Consider the following 23,207-nt stretch of genomic DNA (forward strand, 5'->3'; position numbering starts at 1 on the left):
CATTAAATCACACGTGTTGATCTTAAACATTCTCACATGGTTCGAATCGCTGCTCTGGCAATTGCAGATATACATGTAATGGCTGTTTGTAATTTTGTCTCTTACACTATTACTAGAATTCCCTATTATTGCACTATAGTAATTAATTAATAATAATTAATTAGTAAATTAGCCGAAAGTGCTGGAAATGCGATTAGTGAATTGGCAATGTAAATGTATGGAAGATGTAGATGTCAAGATGTTAAAAAGCCTCTTCCTCTTCATTTCTTTCTTGTTTGTGTTAGCTAATTACATACATGTGTGCGCGCGTGTGTGCATGTATGTATGTATAGTGAGAAGATAAACGTCAGACGATAAATGTCAGAATATGGTTAGAATAAAAGTTCTACTTGAATATTGAATATTTTATATGGATGTTACATGATCTTAAGGTATTAAGATAAAAAATTTTAAGACTTGGAGGAATATTAAGAAACGCGATAATTTGCTGAATTTAAGATATAAAAGATTACTATTAAAATAAAATATTCCTAAATATTTAACACGTATATCGTCGCCGTAGCTCTTAACTGGTTTCCAACTTCATTCCATTTCTAATTCTATTTTCAAAAAAATGTAATTAGTCAATCCACATACGTCTGTCATGTCTCGCTGGTATAGACAATAAAGAATACAAGTTGATGATAATACGATGAGAATTCCACTTTATCAATATCATGTAACAGTTATGCATTAATTAACATTCCAAATTATTTGAACATAAATTTCTGCCATAACCAGCATTTTCAACAGAAACCTAGCCTTCAGTCACAAAGCATTCGGCCAGGATAACGATCGCAGAAAATGAATGAAATTCATCGCAATCTCTTTTTTCGAAATCATAAAAATATCTGCATTTTCACAGCGCTCATAGTCATCTTCCAATAGAATCTTTTACCTAAATCGTCTTTGCTACTCAAATTTCGTCCATTAAATCAAGTTCGTCGTGTATCTGTAGAATAATACGACATTAAAGTTTTGCGAGAAAGAAGACAGAACGCAATGAATCAACGAGTTATGTACTTGTCATTCTACAAGGTACATCGCCCGCGTGTCAAAAACATTCCGTTCGTCTTCTACTTTGATCGAACTATCTAAACTACACAAATCATTTATAAAATTTTTCTTATTTCAAAAAACAATGATTACCTTCGTAGTCGGCCAAACTCTCCACGGAACTGTTCCTACAGATTCTCGGAACTGTCAGGTTGTTGTTCAAGTTGCTGGTCTCGTTGTTCGAGCTATTGGTTTGCACGTTTTCGCGGGTGATGGCAAACGAGGACCACGTGGTCGTGTCTTCGGCGACGCAAAAATCCTGCGCAACTTCCACAACGAATTCGGTGTTGATTTGGTGGCTCCTGGCGACCGTATCTACGGTCGTCGACGAAGTTCCGTTACGATTTCCGATCTCCTCGACGATCGGCTGGCTCTGGTCGCTCCTACGTAACTGACTGCGAGTGAGACAGAGAAATAAGTCCAAATGGATCGATACGTTCCGTTAGCCGTGGCCCGTACAATCTATAACGATGCAAATATAGAGGCAGCACACCCATGTAAGACGTCTGCAAGGTGGCACGAGCTACACTCTGCTCTTTCATATCGCTCTAATTTTGCGAATAATTAAATTTGCGATTACGAGCAACTAATTCAGCTTTATCGCGCTATATACTTTATTTACTGACTTTCTTGGACCTCGACGCGCGATTATCGTTGCTTTTTCTTCGAACGCGTTTTGTATTTTAATGTTCATTATAATTAGAATAATTAAAATATTCTTGGTAAAACTTGATAAAAGCTTACATATCATTTGATCAATGGATATTATTTTACGAAACAACAGAATAATTGTTATCGCTTGACGTAAGCGGTGGCCGGCTTAAAGAAACTAACGTGCGCGCTCGCGCGTGTGTATATGTATTGTAAAATAAATGAAAGATAAGTGCTAGATTTGGGTTAGATCTAGTGTTAGGATACATAGGTAGTGGTATTGACAGATTTATGCGAATATCGTGAAAACAAAGCCGGTTCAAACAAAGGGATCGCCGGTTATACGTTTAACAGGAAGAAATTGTTCAAGATGTCAACGTGTTTTAACGTATCCAAAAATCATTGAAATCAGAGATGAAGTAACTTTTTTGCAGTTTCATTTATATATGTGAATATTGTACATATATATAGCGTCCCGTTTGGAAGTACGCGTGCAATTATTTGCCAAACTGTAGCTCGTTTCAAAAATGGTTTAAAATAAAACTTACTGTTAACTAACTGTTGATTTCTATAATTAAATATTATATATACCTTAAACAGATATTGATCAAAACTTACTGAATTTTTATTTTCTCACTTTGTTTAAAAAATTCTGCGAATTACTTATTCCCAAAGCATATGAAAAAAACTGTTTATACTTCCTGTAAACGACATATGTAGTGTATTTTCACTTCCTGTTGGTATTTAATTTTCTTTTTCCCACTACTTTTTCTTTCTTTCTTTTATTTTATCGACATCGTTGCCAATTTCCCTATATAGACAAGTCAACAAATTTTGTTCAAATATCAATCAAATATTAATTCTCAATTCTATTTCAACTTACTTTCTTAATAATGTCAGAAATTAACCAACAACATTCATATTTCTTCCCTCTTTTATTAAGAGGAACAGATTTCTATGAAAGAGATTAATTCATTGGTTGGAGAAACTATGTACAAATATGTATCTGTAATAGTTGAAGTATAGTATACCAATACCAGTGCAAAAGGACGAATTTTTTCTATGAGATCAAATAGTAGGTGGTCGTTAAATTGAGTTTCGAACGTTAGCCAACGCAAAAGGGCATCGTTCAAGCTAGCTTTCGTCAAATCTTTGAATCAACCGAGGAAAGTGATTAGTGCGTTAATGTGCAATTTCATTGCCATGGGATCATAAAAAGAAAGATAGATGTAAGCGATGGTTCGAACATTCGTCGTTAGAACACGAAAAGACTATTTTCTGTCTGGTCGTGTCGCCTGTGTTATAGAAAATAAGGTCTCGCATAATCTCGTGCATACGGCGGCAACGTTTTCGAATATTAAAAAGGATAACGTAATTCTATGTAATAAAGGCAACACACAATACTAAAGAAAAGAAAATTACTATTAATTTCGCGTAACCGCTTGCTAAGGATATGTACGATCCTTACGTCTAAGGATATTTACAGGAGAGAATTATAAAAATCACTGAACGACCAAAAGAAACTTTGTATTCGCTAACAAGACACGTGTAACTGTAAAACTGTTTTCTCAAAAAACTCGTGTCTTGGGGCGGGAGGTGGGGGGAGGGCGCGAGAGTTTACAAAACACATGCGGCACAATCATTTATTGTGGTCTGTATGTATAGTATATGCGTGTGAGTGCGCGTGCGCGTGCGTGTATGTGTATGTGTGTTTGATGCATTTGGAAAAGTTTGAAATATTTATAAATGACAACATCGATAAATTAGAATCTAAACGAGGTACATAATTACTTTAATCTCGTTCTACTTTCTCATCGACATCGTAAGAAGCACGAATATTTGGAATGCGTGAATAAAATGGAGATAACAAGAGAGAAATAATAAGAATGAATACAAATGAGTATATGTATAATATATGTATACGGTAAAGTCTATGAAAAGGGAACCGTTTAGAGTCAACACTAACCTTATGGTTTTTCCTTTTCAGTTAAATGCCTTGGCATTGCTAATAATAAGGCACGGAATAAATATTCTACGATTTAGACTAGTTAAGTTAACATTTAAAGCTACTCGTTGCTAGATCAGTGAAAGCTACGCCGTTAAGCTGTGAGCTAATTACTAATTCTACAAAGAATTATCAGCTACTCTACTTAACGATAATAAAGAAAAGGGATGCAGTATTAAGTGAAACGTGATTAATCGATATTGAAATAAATATTGCACTCAAGTTCATGACGATGTTATTCATGTCAATCTCTTAATATTTCACTCCACTCTCGTAATAATATTCATCGAAGAACAAAAATGTAAAATAATTAATTTCATGGGAATTATCACATCGATGATTAAACGATGCTAAATGACCAATTCAAATTAAGCGCAACAACATTAAAAATGTTGACGCAACAAAATTAAAACCAGCCCGAAACGTAATATCGAACATCCCCTAAATTTTTCACTTACTTACAAAGTTCGTACCTTTGATCGAACGAATAAAAATGTGGTCAACCTAAAAAACCCGATAAGAAAGATAACAAAACACAAATTTCGATCTAGTTAGCGGGGAAAAGATGGCAAGGAAGCCTTATTATTCGTTTAGAAATTTCCAATTAGAACGACTGAAAGAAAACTTTTTGTCATACGAAATACTGTTTCTGTTCACGGAAACCTTTAAACCACTGTTTAACCTTTTTCGCGAAAAAGATTGTTTCGAACGAAAGCAACAAGAGCGCGACAATGATCACGATCACGATCACGATCACGATCACGATCACGATCGCGATTACGATTACAATGAGGATCAGCGATGACGACCACGGTGACGAAACGAAATTGTGCGATTACGGAACGGTGAAGACGGATCACGAACTAACCCGGTTTTGACTCAACGAATTTGCAGTTGCACTTACTTGTTGTTCAATCCTCCAGAATGCAGCGGTATCGAGACGACAGCCTCCTTGAGCCGCATATCGAATCCTCGTCTGAAAACACAGTTCCAAGAGAGACTGGTTGGTTAATCAGGTGGATTGAAAGGATTCTTTCTGCTTTTGCACGATAAAACACGATAAAACACGATAAAGCACACACACACACGCACGCACGCACATGGCCGCGATATCCATCAATCCCACGGAATCATTTCATTTCACTGTCGGAGCGAAAGAAGAAAAACGCTGGATCGAACCTATTGTAAAATGGCCAATAACTCTTCTCTTTCCTCTCTACCAGCCCGAGGGTTCTAAGGAAAAGAGGAATGGGACTTACCGACCGCCATGTTGAAGTCGTGCGCAAGGGTGCTCGCGTTTCCCGTGGTTTATCGACTCGCAACCAACACCCTCGTTTGCTCTCCTTTCACTCTCCTACCACTCTCGTCCCTATTCTACCTTGTCTCTTTTTCTCCCTCTCTATCCCTACCTTCTTCCTCCTGCTCCGTCTTTCTCTCCCTCTTCCTATCTCTCTCTCCCTCCCTCTCGCCCTCATCCCTCTCCGTCGCTCTCACTCACTCACTCTCTCTCTCTCTCTCTCTCTCTCTCTCTCTCTCTTCCTCACTCTCTGTCTCTTTCTCTTTCTCTTTCTGCGCTTTCTCTTCCTATGCAATATGTATTTTAAACGATTCTTTATCATTTTCATCGTCATTTTTCTTCACCATTCCGATTTCTCGACTAGTTAAAAGTTGCTGTTTTTTTCCGAAATTTTACTAGTATTGCAGACATTTGGATTACACGAGGATATCCTTTATATTTGGTTAGGTTGTACTTTCGAAAGAAATATTTTTGAAAGGTTTGACAGGTATAGTGGTAAACGTTTAATCGATCGCTGCTTCCATCACGCTTTCGGCTCGAGAGATGCATTTGCGCGGGTTTCTCTGAGAACCTGATTTCAATCGCATGGTTTTAAAATATGGCGTTTAAAAGCGAATGATTTTGGTATAATTAAAATGTTCGTTTTAGTACAGATAGCGAACATTACATTGTCTGTTTGAGTGAAAATATTTGTCATCTGTTAATTTCTTTGATATTTTGATAAGTACGAATTTTTAAATGTCACTGAAATTGTTCTTTTAGCAAATAAACGTTGTTTCTAACAAAGTATTATTTTCCTGACTTTTCGGTTTTGCACAAGTCCCCAATCTTTAGTTACATAGAAAGTTATTTGATTTAAGCGTTACATATTTCATTTAATATTCTATAATTAAAATCTTTTTGTTGGAATATTATCTTGAAACACTTTATGTATACGGAATTCTATAATATATTCTGTAATATATTCTGTAACATATTTTTATTGTATCACTTCAATGTTAAACTTGCCTATAAGACACAGTAAGATATTTTAATTCTTCATCTGTTTTGTCTTTTTTTTATATTTTCAACAAGTTAATGAATGAAACGTAAGAAAATCTGATATTCTTGAGTTTACAGACTATATACATGTATACATATGTATTTCTAAATATCGCAATAAAAACAATTTTCATAATTTTTCTAAAACGTCTTCTCCTTACTAGCAATAAATATCGGATATCTCGGTTGAAGCAGCAGTAAAATAAACAGAAAGTGCAGAATTATATCATACATTTTTATTTCAATTATTTTCTATTCCTTCTTTTTTAATCCTAAACACTTTCAATATTTTTACATTGATAGAACATTTGAAAAGGCTTACATACGAATGAATACATATAAACAACATAAATAAATAAAAGATTTACATATTTTGTTCGCTTATTTTAAATAAATCTTGCTTTTCTACGATATTCCACGATTTCGTCAATGTATAGGAAGCAATTTTGCTTCTGCAGTGTTTATCGTTTGTAAAAGGTTTTACTAGCCTTGTATTTTATTTCTGTTATTCCACGCCTACTTATTTCTTATGGTTTCTGTTTTCTCATCCATTTACCTCAATTCTCAAAGTATTTCAAAGAGGTAATTAACGGAACAATTCACAGAGAATTTTTTGACCTGCCCTTACTCGAATCTCGTGCAAAGTAGCCTATCCTATAATTAAAGCGATTCATATCTATTTCAGCTATGTCTATATATTTTTCTTTACGATAACGACGTATTTTATCAAGGGAGAAAACGCAAGGTACTAGATACAAAATAGGAATCTCATCGAATACTAATTATAGTACCAGTAATTTTACTAATTTTCCATTAATAATAATTGAAAGATAACTAACAGACATCTAGCAATTATTTACTAAGACTTAAATTTTTGGAAATGTCGACGAACTTAATTCAGGGAGAAAGTAAAAATAAAAATCACTCAGAGTACTAATAATAGTATGTAATTCTGCTGGTTTGATAATAATAATAGTAAAATACGCCAATTAAATATTAAGGAAAAGATTTTTGAAAATCATTGAGAGTTTCGTTACAATATCTATTACGATAATTACTATCATTTTTTAGAAGATTAGTATACAATCAGTACAAGATAGAATGAACATGCGTCGTCTGGTCGAATAAAATCTATTATTAATAGGTTAGTTAACGTTTAAGCGAAAATAAAAAGAGATATTGCCTCCGGTTTTCTTAATTTGAACGAAATTAACAAACTGAGCTTCATAAAACTTTGCCTTAGAACTAGTGCAAATTTTCGAAAAACCATTTTTTTACATTTTCTCTAGCATACTGTATTTTATAATTCAAATAATCTTTATTACATAGTGTAATAGTGTAACAATTATTTGTTTTACGCAAGGCTCGGATATTCGTTGAATAATGAGAAGAAAAGAGAGTCTACGATGAAAGAGAATGAGAGCTGCATATTGCATATGTGAACTATGAACCACCGGACTATTTTTCCGAGCAAAAGAAGATTCATATACCTTCCTCTCCCCTCTCTACTATCCCTATCTCGTTTTCTCCTGCAAGCCCTTTAACTTTTAACTTCGGTTGCGTGCTATACATTATGTATACTATACATCGTAGATACAGGAACGCATCGATCGACCGTGTCCTTTCTACCCTTCCTGGTAGTGAGTTTCGCTTAAGGCCACGTGCTGCAATCGTGGCATGGATATTAGAAAAGTGTTCGCCCAACAGCTGGAATGATTGGATAAGCACGTGAAAAAGGCGGCGCAAGATAAACCGCAAGTTTTTTGAATAAGAATGAAACAATTTGTCTATCTATAATATAATAAGCTTTCTTCGTTTGAGTAATTGACAAGGATTTTGAATATAATGCAATCCCTTCTTATACTATAGAACCATTTAGACGTTGTTCCACTGATAGCAGAAGGAGGGAGGCTGATAAAGGAGTTGGATCGAGGGTGAAATATACAGGGATGATAAAAATTGTTATTTCATTCCTTTAATGCGCGTTAGATTATTTGTAGCTTAATGAACCTAATTGTGTGTAAAGTTAGTTGGTTAAACAAGGATTGTAAAAATTGTCGTTCCTTCTATTTATTTTAACATCGTTTGTGAGAAGCTAAATTAGTGTTTGGAAATGGATTTGAAGCAAGCACCAAAAATAATAATTGTCTATTTTCTACATTTTTATGAAAACAGTTGTTGGGGAAAAAGGTTGATTTTTGTTTAAATGGAAACTGTTGATCATTAAATCTTGAAGAGATTTATCAAAAAATTGATCGATTAAAATATATCAATTTTTAAACGTTTCAATTACGAATACTGTACTAAATGAACAAAACCTTTTTGAACAAATGTACGAAAAAAATTCTTCTTCTATCATTTATTTCCGATTAATTTATTCACATACGTAGAAACGCCACCTTACCGACTAAGCCATAATTATCGAGATAATTCAAAAAATAAAAGAATATATAGCTACTCTTTTAATATTGCAAAGTATAAAAAATTTAACATATTCTATATAGATATATTTTCATAACATTGAGTAACGTTATATTTTTTCTTTTTTTTGGTATTGTAAATCAAAAAATACCTGATACAGTATAATTGTTTATAATATGTCTTTTTTCAATATTTTTCTCAAAAATCAAACACTTTAATGTGGTAAGGATGATGTTACTCGTTCCAAGTTTCATACTATAATACATATACGATACCAGACTTCGCGGTACCATCGTATCATATAACACACGACACACTTCTGGCTATAGCCAGAGGTCACAGATTCTATTCTTTTGTTGAATCACCGCGGAGATTGATAACGATTTCATTTAAATATCAATACTTGCATCTATACTATATCGTTGTAGGAGCATGTGATGTGGCAAAGCGAGGAGGGAAGGCCTTACGAAATCGGAATTTACGTAATCGGACGTTCGACCAAAGAGACGAGAACACTCATCGCCAACATACCATCTTGACTTCCCATTGTTATTGTTCCTATTTATTGGGCTTGGAGAATTCTACACCTACTTTACAACATTCAGCTATCATACATTGACATTGGCCATTGAATGATTAAACTTACAAGTACATCTTTTGTTTCTTTCCACGATATTTTCATTATCCGATTAATAATTTCCCACTAACGGTTTGCAATGTAGTGCAAACTCTTTTTCTCAACTTCTTTTCTAGATGACTCATCTATCCTCATTTGTCTTCTTCGTTAGTCAATTTCTTTTTTTCTCGTCACTACCTCGTGTACTCGTAGATGTCTTTAACCCGGACGAGCCCGTATATATACGTAGAATGGGGTTTTGGAAGAGGAACCACAGATACTGTCTTTCAAGCTTAGATAGAATAATTTATAAATTAAAAAAGAAAGAAAGAAAGAAAAAAAGAAAACAATTATTAGACCGAAAGTAGGGCAATACAAGTATTGTCCTCGCGTGTCATATCTATATGTATAACCGTCTTCGCTTCTTTTCATCAATTGTGCGCCGTTTTTTCTTTGCTTCTCACATATCCAGGCATGCACATATATACACACATCGTTCTGGTTCACATGCATTCATATTCATATATTGCACCATATTCTTATACGTATGTAAACTGTACGTACGTCAAGCAATTTCTAAAAACATATTCGAATATTTAGAATTCAATTTTTCCAAATTACATACTATGTACATTATCCTGCTGAGAAGTCAAACGAGCAAAATTGTAGAAATCTTCGCTTTTATGGCTGTATTCACAAAAGTAACTAATAATTATCAGAATTATCTGTAACTTTAACAAAATTATTGAAGTCCCTTAAATTATCAATGCAATAAGTAAATTGTTAAACCAAGATAAAAATTTTATACGGGCAGTAATTATAAATATCCACGAGAGAAAGACATTAGTACTTACTTTCTGTAACCGTGAATATTATTCAATTAATTACTGATATGATAAATATTCTCTATATAGTAGAATAAACTACAAGCAAATTCAATATTTTCCGCGTAAGTGTGAGTTCATTTAATCATTTTAACTTAAAAACATAAACATTAACTACCCATCTCGCAATCCAACAATTCCTAAACACTTGTAATCTAAAATTATCTCACATAATCTAAATTATCTCTTGTTACCGCTTCTACATATCATACGTATCTTGCATTTCGTTAAATCGGACATGCAACGAACGACTCACTCGTCTCTCGTACGTTGCATAGTTCCCAACCGACAAAATCCTTTCGTAAAATCCACTTTTTAGAAATTCCACCAAGCTCCTTTCCCAAACAGTAGCACGAGAACGCGTCTTTCAGCGTCCTTGCGTCACGCGACTCGCCTTTCCTCCATATTGTCACGTACGACTCTGTGTGGACTCCACGGTTATCCAGTTCACATGTATACGAGCACCCTGAACGTGTCATATTAAACTTTTTTTTACTTACATGCCTTTTCACTACAGTAATCAGCAGTTATTCCTTAGCGTTTCCTAGCTATGATCAAACCGAGTCCTTAGCTTTCACGATGCCCTCGATGATAATGTCGCTGCCCTCGCATTCCACGATCGAGTCTACCAGAATCACGATAGAAGAGACACGGGTGTTATCATAAAATTATTATTTTCTCTCGGATAATTCTGAAGCGAAAATGCCGAATTCAAGTCCTGTTCTTCGTCGTTTCCACGTCCACTGAAAGCCACGCAGCGATTACGCAAAATATTTTTGATGCACGCGCGAACAACGAGAGAAAACTGTGAGAAACAGTGTTGGCGTTCGATTTCTCTCTCCCTCTCTGCTGCTCATCGCCTCATTCTCAACCCCCCATTAGGGTAGTGCATGCGCGTAGGCGACGTCGGGGTTGCTGACGCCACCGTTCGAGGTGAAAGAGAGTTTGTTTTCAAGTAGCTCGATATCGAACAAGACAAACTTCTTCGTTCACGCATTTTACTGTTAGTAGTACTAAAAGGTAGGACAAACTGTCGTACATACAATTAGAAACCTCCTAACTCGTGAACAAGAGAACCTTTATGTTAACCACAGTTCTGATTGGGGGAATAGGAACTAATAACTCTTACAAACAGGTTGCTTACAAATAAAATAATACTGTGGTAACAATAATAATAATGTGGGTACGTATTTATATTCGTGCGAATCGTGTTTGAAATCGTATAGCATTATAGAGTTTTCGTATTAAATCTTACAGAAACGCACGAGAATATAAATATATAACGTATGTATGTATGTATGTATGTATGTATGTATGTATGTATGTAGTGGCGAAATGTTGAGTGCTGTGAGAGTTATGGGGAGTACAGCAGAGCGAAGTACACCGGACAACATATAGTGGTGCTTCGTACTAAAGCTGGAATATGGCCGCGATCAAGTTGTCTCATGCGGTTTCACAAAGTCTCGTATTCATAATATCTATACATATCAGTGGTCGAATATCGTGTATGACCGCGATAACTCGTAGCTGCAATCTGCAACACGGCCTCTCGTCTTCAACCAGAGAGGGAATAAGAGTGCTCGTTATATATTGTTCATACTCATTGTTCTGGTTGTTTCCCGACTAATACTGAACCCCCCCCCCCCCTCTCCCACCCTCATTTGCCAAATGTTGGAAGCAACTTTACGCTCACAGATCCAAGAACCTATTTAATTTCATCGTTGATTAATGAATACTCGTCTGTGGTTTCACGCTGCAAGAACTTATATGTAATTGTACGGTCCTACAGAAAAGTTCATACGTCCTTTTCTATCCGAGATAGGCAAGTATAAAAGTAACGAAATCGAAATTGTATACTATATTTACTTTTAGAGAAGAAACGAAAACCTCTCCTTCGAACGGTAATGAATCAAGAGAGTGATGCAATAATTTTAATATATTCTCAATACACAAAAGTTTTTCTTAGGTTTAATATGAAACTTAATTTCTTCGCTATTGTGTTTTAGTTATAATAAAACTTAGATTTCATTTTAATAGTAGTTTTATTAGTTGACGGACATTAAATAATATTTCTGACGCGACGTATCTGTATTACATGCCCGTTCGTTTACAGTAATGATAAAAGCAGAAGAACAAATTGACCGTAGATAAGAATCGACGTAACGATAGATTTTTGATCCACAACATTTATCCATCTTACTTTTATCACTGACCTAAAATTGACGTAAAATTTATTAATTCTATGAATTTTGATCCAAAATTTAAAATTGGTAAGATTATACATGTCAAGATTGGTAGCCTATCATAGAGGTGCTTAATTGATTGTCCACGAGCAACACCTGTCCTTTTTGTTTATATATTGAACATTAAAGCAACGCGACGGGACAAAAAAAAAAAAAAAAGAAAATATCCTATTCGTCTATATCGCCTTTGTTACGTAAACGCCTAATGTTACGTCCTAGCAGCTAGGATCCGCTTACAATAGTGCGCTTGCATTGTTAAATGACTCCTGGTGGTGTAAATTTTAAGAATGTTATATATCGTCGCAGCTCCTTTCATATTACTTAGAATTATTGGGAACCACGTTATTGGCCTCATTTTGTTGCTTGGATACAAGTTAACAGGTGCAACATATTTACGATAACTCCTGCCCATAGGTTGTTGGTGAATCATACCTGATTAAATCTTTCAACCATTTTTGGGAATTTCCGTGAGCCTAAATCTTGACATTTCGTTGATCGAGGATGGTTGCTTTCGTCTGTAACAAAACAAACGTTGCCAAAAGCGTGGTTAGCGTTGCAATATAATTAGCATCCAGTGGGAAACAGCATAGTCATCTGGTTGGAGTGCTTGAACGTGGCAAATTTTATCATTATTTTTCGCATTGTCATACGATTGATTGGCACTTGACAAGCTATTCCGCATAACCCCATTAGTGGAAAAACACGAGCAGTGCGATAACTTACCATTAATGGATGCGACATCCGCCTGCTCGGTGATGTGATCGGACGCGTCACAATATTAATTCTTGATCATCAAATTGTTGATGTAATCGTTGAGACGTTACCTAGGAATCATCTCTGCACGTAGTGGTCTTCCATTATTCCCCACTGGATTCCGACATATTTCACGAGCTAATTTGTAGTTCCCTGCTGTTTCGTCATTAACGCGCCATTTATAATACTTTCTCATTGTAAACTTAAACACAGTCATGTGAACAGTCAGTTTAATAATTACTGAAACTTTGACATCACTTTTCAGGAGAACGGTTGAGTTGCAGACCGTGGTTCATGTTACAAAGTTGGTTTTCATGACGAGTAGTATATGAGGCAAGCAAAAAAGTCTGACCTTTTGACCTTGACTTTCAAGGACAATTTTGACAAGACCTTTTTTTTTTAGTCAAACATTCACCGAATCGAAAATCTAGAATCGCGCTGTGATGATCATTACCAACAATATTTATATACCCTGTACAAATAAACTAATAAATTTCGCATTGACCTTACCAAGTTGACAATGTTGATTCCGACAAATATTTTAACCCTGTAACGATGCACTGTTACGTGACAATTCATTGTGATCCTCGCATATGGTATTGTTGTTACATCTTAACTGTTTTGTTTGCAGTCACAACATAGTGTATTACACTTATCGATATATTTCAGATTGTATAATAGCTAAATCCTGTTACAAAATTTTGACAATTTTTTCGTACTTATCTAATTTAATTGGAAATATTACATCGTTTAAACAGTGGATTTCCTTTTCATTATCACAAACACACGGTGCAAATTTATAGTCAAACAGTTGTGCTTTAAGATGATTTGGCATGGAATATATCAAATTTATCAAACCATAGACGAAACTATAATAAAATTTTATCGTGTATTTTTGTAATTTCATCTTATATCATTACAGACTTTTGTTTTAATAGAATCAATCTAATTATACGTAATTATAAAAATTAATTCGTTTCTTTCCTATTTAATTACCTCGGCTGTAAGGAGAACGATGATCGGGATTAAAACAACACTTTGCCTTGATAGTTTCGGCAGAGTACTCTGAAATGGCCATACTCCTACGAATGACAAAAGACGCTTGTTCAATCGAAAGGCAGGCTGCTCGAAGAAATCCATGCCGATTATCATCGCATTTCATTCATTGCTCCGACTTACATACAGCGTATGTCGTAGACTAGTGTAAAAACGAATCAATAAAACTTGCACGAAGGCAATTGACGATAATTTACTTGTTTAATCATTAACAGGCCAGTTAATTATTTAAATAGACGAAACAGTTCATCGTTCCGTATTCATTAAATGCGAGAGACAAGATTTTCACGTCTACCTATCTCACAAGGTCCCCTCCAGTTTCTATTCCTTTCATGTCAGATATATTCGTAAAATGATAGCTAATCAAAGAAGATTGTTGTTTCATCATCCCTTCTTTCTTTCTTTTCGTCATTATACGGAGAACATTGTACTTAATAAGCGAAACGACCGACTGCTATCATATTAAATGAGTCGCTGAAAGCAACCTATAGGAAAATGATTGCCTGCAGTAAAACGATTTTCATTTTAGAATGAAATAAACCCTTCGTGCGGACGGTGTCTTTAATCTTCTTGATGTGTAAAGCTAACAGCGTGACGTGTGAATTAATTTTATTTTTATACGATTTTTTGATTGGAATATATAGCATTTGTTTCATATAATATAGTTTCTTCTTTTTTCTTTACATTACAATAAACGTTGTGCAATTGTAATTATAAACAAGCGGCGAGGTTATCGCAGGTCATCTAATTGAGATTGTTCTTTTTTAAGTACAGTAATTCCCGAATAAGTGAACGTAAAACGAGTTTGCTAATATTCATTTAACTAGGTTAAGATACATGGATCTTGTACGATCGGTGAATGACAGTTCAAAGAGATAATTTCAAGCGTTTAGTGAATTATTTATACTCGTATCTTAATGAAAATTTACATATTTTATAGAAGAATGTAATAATTTGGCATGGAATAGAATTTTGTAACTCTTCTCAAGTAATCAAACACTTTTATTTACATATTTTTGTAATTTTATATCGTATATATGGATCTTTCCAGATTAGAGGATTGTCCAATGCATGGAGTGTCAACTACAGTTTAGCCATCGAATGCATGCCACCGATCATAGCACTCTTCCTTTCTATGTCGATGTATCTCAACGCAATTTTTAACACAAAAAAGGTACTACATGCATCTATTTCGTTTAGCAAAGAAATATTTATTAAGGATTGAGCGCGATTTCAACAGATGAGGGATGTACTCTTATTCATTAAAAATAACCATCATTATTATGCGAATCGTCCAGAAAAGCTGATTCTTCGATATTATGACGTACAAGGAAGAAAAATTACACTTTATTATGCCTGTAAGTGTCTGAGATCTCGAACTTTTTTCAGAGTTATTTAAAAGGGTAAAAAGTTTTCTTATTCCCATCTTAGTATACGTTTACACAACAGTGGTGGCTTACATAACGATACCAGCAATATCGCTGCTAATTGATTTCATTATACCCTCGAATCATTCAGAAGAGAAAAGCTTTCCAATTGAACTCGATTATGGCGTGGACACACAACGATATTTTTATTATCTGTTCATACATTCATACATGACAATAGCCATGATTGCCAATTTAATTGCTTCTTGTGATACTACGTACATGCTATACGCCCAACATGGCTGTGCTTTGTTCGCAATTGTGAGGTAAAGTTTACATATATCTCTATTATGTTCAAAATTCTGATGTGAAAAAGAAATTTTTCTAGTTACGAATTGAGAACTGTGCACATTTTGGATGCGAGTAGTTTGATAAATTTAAAGGATCATCGTTTATTCGAAAACTACAAAAATACCGAATTATTGCCGGAAGAAGAGAAGAAAATTTCTACAAAACTGTTCCTTTGTATAAAAGAATATCAAAATGCAATAAGGTCGGTAGACTTAGTGTACGGTAGGATGGACTTGGATTCTCCCGTTACCAAAGTTTTTCGAGACACCCCTTATACTATTGGATGAAAAAGCGATTTGTACAAAATTTTAAATCGCTCAGGCGACGGGAGATGGTACCATATCGATTATGCAAAAAATTTTTTTATTTTCGTGATTAGCTTTTCTACGTCGTAGTATATACAATAAGTATACATGTTCATCTTATCGTTGAATTTGTCTTCTTACGTTCTCTAACAATATTTATTATTGTCATTTGTTTGTACTTTAGGCTCAAAGCCTAATACAACGAGGGATTGTTGCATTCTTATTCCTAGTTTCCTACACTGTATCAGATTTCTACATCGAGTTCTTAATTTCTATATTATATTGCTATTTTATTATACTACTTTAGCTCGCTCTCTCTCTCTCTCTCTCTCTCTCTCTCTCTCTCTCTCTCTCTCTCTCTCTCTTTTAATAATTAATATGTAATATCTAGTATAGCGTATACGATACAATGATATATACATATAGCACGTACATACAGCCATATTTACATTTATGTCTGTATATAAAAGTATCTCTTCTCATATATTAAGCTTTATTACAGATCCAAGTGCGGTCTTCTTATCTTTATCGTCGCACGTAAAGTTAAAAGTTAATTAAAAATGATTTCTGCCTCTGTTACGGTTTGCCAATCATTTCTCTAATCAAGTGTTCAAGGAAGCTTTAATTTGTGGCGGCATCGACCACGGAACTTTCCAACGGCTTCGCGGTACAAAGAGTTATGCCGTCAAAGCACAATACCGACATGCCCAATGTACCATCGATATCTCTACGTTTCTTTCGCCGAATTCTCGGAAGAACACATACACAGCGACCGCCGCGGTACATCTGATAAACGCATGTGTAGTAGGGATATCGAAGGACAACAAAGGAAAGAATCCTTGGTTTCGAATAAAAGAATCAGTCAGTCTATCTCAAGCTGCGAAGTACGAAAGGTCTCGTTATAAGCAAACCACTAACAAAACCTTGATTGTTATATTTTCGTCTTAGTTGTTATCAAACCTTTTGTTAACAAATCAAGTGTAGTTTTCCGCATGCACTCATTCCAACCACCTCTATTCTCATAATAGAAATAGGGGATCAATCAGTTCGTGGCGTCGATTGTTTAATCGTAACGAGAATTTACGACTCTCGTTGACGCGTTATCTCACGATCGCGTCTCTCCGCGAACAGTTGAAACAGCCTCTTCTCCGTTCTCGATGCTTAGTACCTGTTAGAAGTCTTTTCTCTCTTCTCTCTGTATATCATATCGTTGATATTGGGGACATATCGAGATACGTTATATCGCTGCCATACCGTGGAATTCGGCTATTTGACAGTAATTGACAGCCGCAGTGTAGAATGCCAGAGCCAACGGACGAGTCCGGGGCGAATAGGAAAAGGACGATCTCGGCGATATCGATCAGATATTCGAAGACAGGGGGTCACTTCTGATTTCGAGACCTGATAGAAAAATGGTCGCGTTCCGTTTTTGTACTACAAAATAGTCGTGTAAATGATAATTCATTGTAGAAGCGAATTCGTCAAGTGTTAAACCAAGCGTAAATAAAATGAGTCGTGCCACGAACGCGCACAGCGATGTTTCAAATTGTTCCATGTTTCAAATTTCAAGGTTTCTTCCCTTCTCATGTTACACAGCTGGCATACTTGCGCGTCATTTATTTTTATTTTTTTCCCTTTCCCTTCTGATACTATACTACATTCATAGATCCCAGCTAAGCATATTTGGACAATTGTCCTAATCCTGTAAATTATTGGTAATACAAGGCCTAAGTATTCTTTCCCGTTTGAATTTGTTAAATTCTTTATACATATATATTTATATGTCGGAGATGAAAGAACACCGGAACCTTCCCTTTGGAACTTTGGGAAGATCCCTTAATACTGTAATCTAGATTCCACCATAACCGTATTAAGAAATTGTTGTCATTTGATCTGACTGTATTTATTTGAGATTTATGATAGCGAGCTCGGGCTCGAGGCGACAACCGGTCGCCGAACGTAGCCGCGGTCAAGGGATGAACGTTTTGTCTAACAAAGGCACGAAGTAACTCTATAGCTCTCCTTAAAAGAAATAGTTGGGACGGTGCACGACAGTAAACATTTCAACGATTTCTGTCCCGTGGCTCGCCACACGCAACTTTGTCCTACGGGCAAGATCGTATTAGTTACCGACCGCCAGCCTCTTATCTTCTGTTTATACACGAAGATCGGGCGAGCTTAACGACTTCGTGCAGAACGTGCACATGCAAGACTGCAAGAAACGGCTATTATAATTCATTTAAAAATGAGTATCATCAATGTATTCGGTTTCAGGTTAGTTGTTTCCTTAATCTGGCCGCCGCGAGACTGCCGGCAACCCTTGCGTAAAAAGATAAAAAAAGAAAGATAAATTCAACGATATATCCGAGACACGTGAGACATATCATACGATGTACCGTAACGCGTAGAAACGAGTCACAAAAACAAACAAATTTTCAAAATCAACGTGACACGATTTGCCGTTCGATTCTAAATTTTTCGTAGATTACGTATTTATCCAGTGGTACTCTTCTAAGGGGAGACTTGAAAAAAAAAACTCAAAATTAATTTTTGACAAATAAGTTGAGTAAGGTCCATCCTAGTGTACATTCATACCGTTTATTTCTTTCACGTCACACCGACAGATGGATTTTATTTTTCTTAGATACTGTAATCTTGTCGAATCATTGTTCGCCAAATCCATATTCGTTCAATTGTTCTTTAACGTTGTCTGCCTTAGCATTGCAGGAGTCGAAGCGAGTATTTGTACAACATTATATAATTAATACTATTCTTTGATTCAAATCTATAAACGCTTCACTATTTTTAGACTGTAATGAAACTAGGCAATGCAGCTGATACGATACGATTTGGATCATTTACATTCGCGCAAGCTGCTCACATATTCGTCCTCTGCCTTCCTGGGCAAAGGTTATTGAATCACAGCGAAGAGGTGTACAACGCGGCGTAAGAATATCTCCTTTACTTTTCTGAAACGTTTGCACTCTTATATTTCAAGAGTTAATCGACGATTAATTCATCTAGATGCGAGGCTATGTGGTATATATTTCCTAAAAAGTGTCATAATTTATATAAATTTTTACTCGCAAGGACTTTAGTATTTAGCAAAATCACAGCTTTCAAAGTAGCGACCATGTCAATGGAAACTTTTCTCGCGGTAAATACTTTCTATCTCGACTCATTTTATACGATGGTAAGATTATACATAATTTTATTGTAACACATACTTTCAGATTATTCAAACAGCAATGAGTTATTTTACCGTGTTGCTTTCAACTACATGAATTTTTAATGGAATTAAAAAGCAATACATTTTAGTCGCATATTTAATAAAGATCGTAGGGGTTTGATAGATAAAGAGATTGCTTTCATTTTATTTCTGCGATAAATATAAGGATACGTTTTAAAAAATTCAGGGTAACAACTGACACGTTTAGCAACACCAGTATTAGAAATAGAAAGTAAAACGCAAAACAATTAAGTATTAAAGTAAAGACAATACACGATGCACGTACATTGAAACTGGCACTTTATTTTGACTTTGATCTCCTTCTTGGTTTTTCCTTTTTCCTCGTTGCGTTACGGTGATTGAATTTTTGAATGCAAAGATTCGGTAAGTACAGGTAAGAAGTGTATATGCGCGTTGTTCCTCTAGAGGTACATACATATATGTAGCGACGGTCAATGGATTTTACAGCATACTGCACGCTACGTGTACATCATCCAATCATAAACAATCTCGAATTATTAAATCGGCTTGACGATTTTTTCTCGTTTTTGAACCAATATACCAATAACCCTAGGCATTGCGTATGGGACAGCATAGGATTTGCTTCCCTAGTTTGCCCGAGCTATAATCAAATCAGGAGTAGTTGATCCCAGTATTTTAATTTGAATCTTTTCTCCAAAAGTTTACATAGAAAATGGTTGTTTCGACGAAAAATCCACGGAATCCATTTTAAGAATCCATTTTAAGATCGTTTTAAAAAGAAGATTCGGGCGTAACTGCAGAAAAACTGACTAGACTTCGATTTCGATGATAAAAATCAATATTTCAATCAACTTTTTCCTATACACATAAGGGGCGAACTCGCATAAATTTTGTCGAGAAATATTCGCTTAAAGTTACCAGTATCACTGCAGTGAATTGTACTCACAGTTGGGTAATATTTGTGGCAGCGTATGCATTAGTTTAGTTTAACTAAACTGAGTAAGACGACACTAAAATTATATGCGAGACAGAGAAGTACGACGACATCGACGCAATAGCGACGTAACAAAGGCAATACGTCGATTGGATCTTTTATACGATATTAAATTTATTCGAAAGTATTAGAATAGTTTATTGGAAAAAGTGATCGATCCGAACTCTACGTAGTTCATGACGGTGACTCGGCCGTCTGACGAACGCATGTTCCACCGATGCAGAATTTTTCGTTGGTCGGAACTATGTAAGATATCTTGTGTATATGGAAATTTAAAGGTACGTTGATCGCAAATTGTGGTAAATACAACGCGAAGGGCAATTCTAATTATCTCATGTCTAGTTATAGGTTATCGTTATCGTTATCGGTTTGTTTTCCTTTGTATATATTGTCCTGCGAGCATGGATGGACGATGCATCCGGAGAAATAGACTGTGAGGAATAATAACGAGCAGCAAGAGGATTAACAAGAGGAAGAACGAAAAAAGCATTTAATCGCTGATAATGAAAAAATGTATCATCATCTCATTGATTGCGTGCGAGCGCGGGAGGAAAAGTGTGAAACGAGGAAAAGGCAGAAAGAAGTAGCTCGTAAATATGTGAATACGATGTGTAAATAAAAGCGTTTAGAAATGTGAAACATTTTGCGTAAAGGAGGTAATGATAAGAGCGTAAAAGTATAGGGTGAAAAGACGAGGTGTGAAATAAAGATGCGTAAATAAAATAAACGCGTTCCTAACTTGGGTGTGTGAAAGGTAGAGCGATGTTGATTCAGCATGGGAATTTCTCAAAAAACGCGTTAGTTTTGTTAGAAAATTGTAAAATATGTAAAAAGATCGTAGACGTTAGATGCGTGAAAGAAAAAAAAAAAAAGATAGGAATGACGGGGCGCTGGGAATCGAACCCGGGTCCCGAACATTCGAAACCTAAACCGCTAACCACTTCGCTACCGTATTTTTTTTTGTTTATTATTATTTCAGTGGTTCAGGCTAAAGTACCGATATGCTACGGTACGACATAGCCATGCATTATTACATTTTTTTTTTTTTTTTTAAGATTATTATTGTAACTTAAATTTAAGCTGCTGTTGCGCTGCGCTTATGTACGATATTTTAATTTATGTCCTGAAAGTCTGGTCGCAAAAACAGGACAGTTCGTTAGCATATTTGGGAAGGGATGGGAGAGGGTGGACTGGGAGGGGAGGGGAGGGGTGTTCTGTGGAATTATTATAATATTTATTTATATGTTTACAATATTTACATATTTACAATTTTATACGGTGAGCGTTGCCGTTCTGTGGCTCTTTATGTCGTTGTTATTATGATGGGTTCCGTATCCACCAATATTTTTTTATGTTTTTTCTGTGCTTGTCTTCTGTGTCCTTTTGGGGGAGGGCCATGTTGTATCTCCACCTAGTGTCTGCAGTACGACCATCTAAGTTTTCCTCGTATTGTACTGATTTTATCCCTATTTTTCTTTGTATATGATAAATTATAGGGATGTTAATTTGGTATTGCTTCGATACCCTGTCCGTTGTTTAGTTAGTGTCGAGTAGCGGTATTTGATGTCGAGTGCCGCTACAGCAACAATTTTCTGAATGGCAAAAGACCTGAATTTTAAGCGAGCATTAAGTAAGACCTTTAAATATCGCAAACAGAGATGTAGGTGTCATTTAAGAAAAAAGAACATTTTATTTTGTAATTAGTAGGAGTAAATGAACGAATATTGATAATATAATATAACGCTTAATATGAATTTTATTCGTCTGATTATCTAATACCTTAACTAATTTCGCAGTAACGTCATCCACTGCCGTTAGGCTTTTTTTCCCTTTTTATCCAAACTAACTGATAGTCGAAAACTAGTATCAAGGTGGTGTGAATTTAGTCTTAGTTTGTAGAAACTATAAAAATGATAAAAATAGATATCGTATTAAATCGTTAAAGACGCCAATTTACGATAAAAATTAAGAAATCGTTCAATTTGATTTTGTTATAATGGAAAAACCACCTCCAGCTATGTCAAAAAATCGTTACCGTTTGATTAACGTCCCGACATCTTGTTAAGTTATATAAGGAACACGCAAGTCGCGCGCGAGCTTTTTCGTGCTTGAACTCCCGGAGTGTGAACATCGAAAAGGAACTTAAACATAAGGTAAATAAAAAAAATATCAAATAATAACATTGAAACTAGTAATTTATAACGTCTAACCCATTAATTTACATCACTTGAGTAATTAATTTATAACATTTAAACTATTAATTTATAATATCTAAGCTGTTAATTTATAACATTTAAGACATTAATTTATAACACTTAAGCTATTAATTTATAACATTTAAGGAATTAATTTCTAACATTTATGCCATGAATTTACAACATCTAAGCTAACAATTTATAACATTTAAGGTATTACTTTATACATTTAAACCATTACTTTCTAACAGTCAAACTATTGATTTATAACATTTAAGCTAATAATTTATAAAATTTAAGCCATTAATTTATACTTCTAGACCATTAATTTTTAACATTTAAACTATCAATTTATAACATTTAAGCTATTAATTTATAACATTTAAGCCATTAATTTATTACACTTAAGCTATTAATTTATAACATTTAAGTTATTAATTTATAAAGTCCAAGCCATTAATTTACAACATCTAAGCCACTAATTTATACTTCTAGACCATTAATTTTTAACATTTAAACTCTCAATTTATAACATTTAAGCTATTAATTTATAACGTCTAAGCCATTAATTTACAATATTTAAACTATTACTTTATACATTTAAACCATTAATTTCTAACATTTGAGCTATTAATTTATAACGTCTAAGACATTAATTTATAACATTTAAGCAAATAATTAACAACGATTAAGCTATTAATTTATAACAATTGAAACATTAA

General features: G+C 34.8%; 2 protein-coding genes across 9 annotated transcripts in view; one reads left to right on the forward strand and one right to left on the reverse strand.

Annotated features, from left to right (window-relative positions):
• Positions 1 to 10,861, reverse strand: part of LOC126919492 (uncharacterized) — a 37,579-nt gene extending 26,718 nt beyond the window's left edge. For 2 of the 8 annotated variants that reach the window (XM_050728798.1, XM_050728796.1), the window contains exons 1-4: positions 10,511 to 10,860; positions 10,267 to 10,431; positions 4,656 to 4,727; positions 1,189 to 1,490 (exon numbers count right to left, since the gene is read on the reverse strand). In XM_050728798.1, the coding sequence (XP_050584755.1) occupies positions 1,189 to 1,490; positions 4,656 to 4,727; positions 10,267 to 10,286 (394 nt within the window). In that variant the 5' untranslated portion in view covers positions 10,287 to 10,431; positions 10,511 to 10,860. Of the gene's footprint in view, positions 1 to 1,188; positions 1,491 to 4,655; positions 4,728 to 4,930; positions 4,953 to 5,010; positions 5,129 to 10,266; positions 10,432 to 10,510 lie in introns of those variants that run through there. The other 6 variants (XM_050728803.1, XM_050728802.1, XM_050728797.1 and 3 more) reach the window with 5 other exon arrangements.
• Positions 10,862 to 10,985: 124 nt separating this feature from the next.
• LOC126919514 (odorant receptor 13a-like) lies at positions 10,986 to 19,490 on the forward strand. Its single transcript, XM_050728851.1, has 9 exons — positions 10,986 to 11,193; positions 15,114 to 15,236; positions 15,303 to 15,420; positions 15,494 to 15,755; positions 15,818 to 15,982; positions 18,730 to 18,820; positions 18,895 to 19,031; positions 19,110 to 19,242; positions 19,319 to 19,490. The coding sequence occupies exons 1-9, from the start codon at positions 11,188 to 11,190 to the stop codon at positions 19,367 to 19,369; spliced, it is 1,086 nt and encodes a 361-aa protein (XP_050584808.1). The 5' UTR covers positions 10,986 to 11,187; the 3' UTR covers positions 19,370 to 19,490.
• The last annotated feature ends 3,717 nt before the right edge of the window (positions 19,491 to 23,207 follow it).

Source organism: Bombus affinis, chromosome 8, assembly GCF_024516045.1.
Source record: "Bombus affinis isolate iyBomAffi1 chromosome 8, iyBomAffi1.2, whole genome shotgun sequence".
NCBI lineage: Eukaryota > Metazoa > Arthropoda > Insecta > Hymenoptera > Apidae > Bombus > Bombus affinis.

Excerpts from the sequence above, each read along its gene's own strand:
- LOC126919514 (XM_050728851.1), top strand. Across the intron at positions 15,421-15,493 it reads AATTACACTTTATTATGCCT|TATACGTTTACACAACAGTG; the intron begins GTAAGTGTCTGA and ends TTCCCATCTTAG. Across the intron at positions 19,032-19,109 it reads GAAGAGGTGTACAACGCGGC|ATGCGAGGCTATGTGGTATA; the intron begins GTAAGAATATCT and ends TAATTCATCTAG.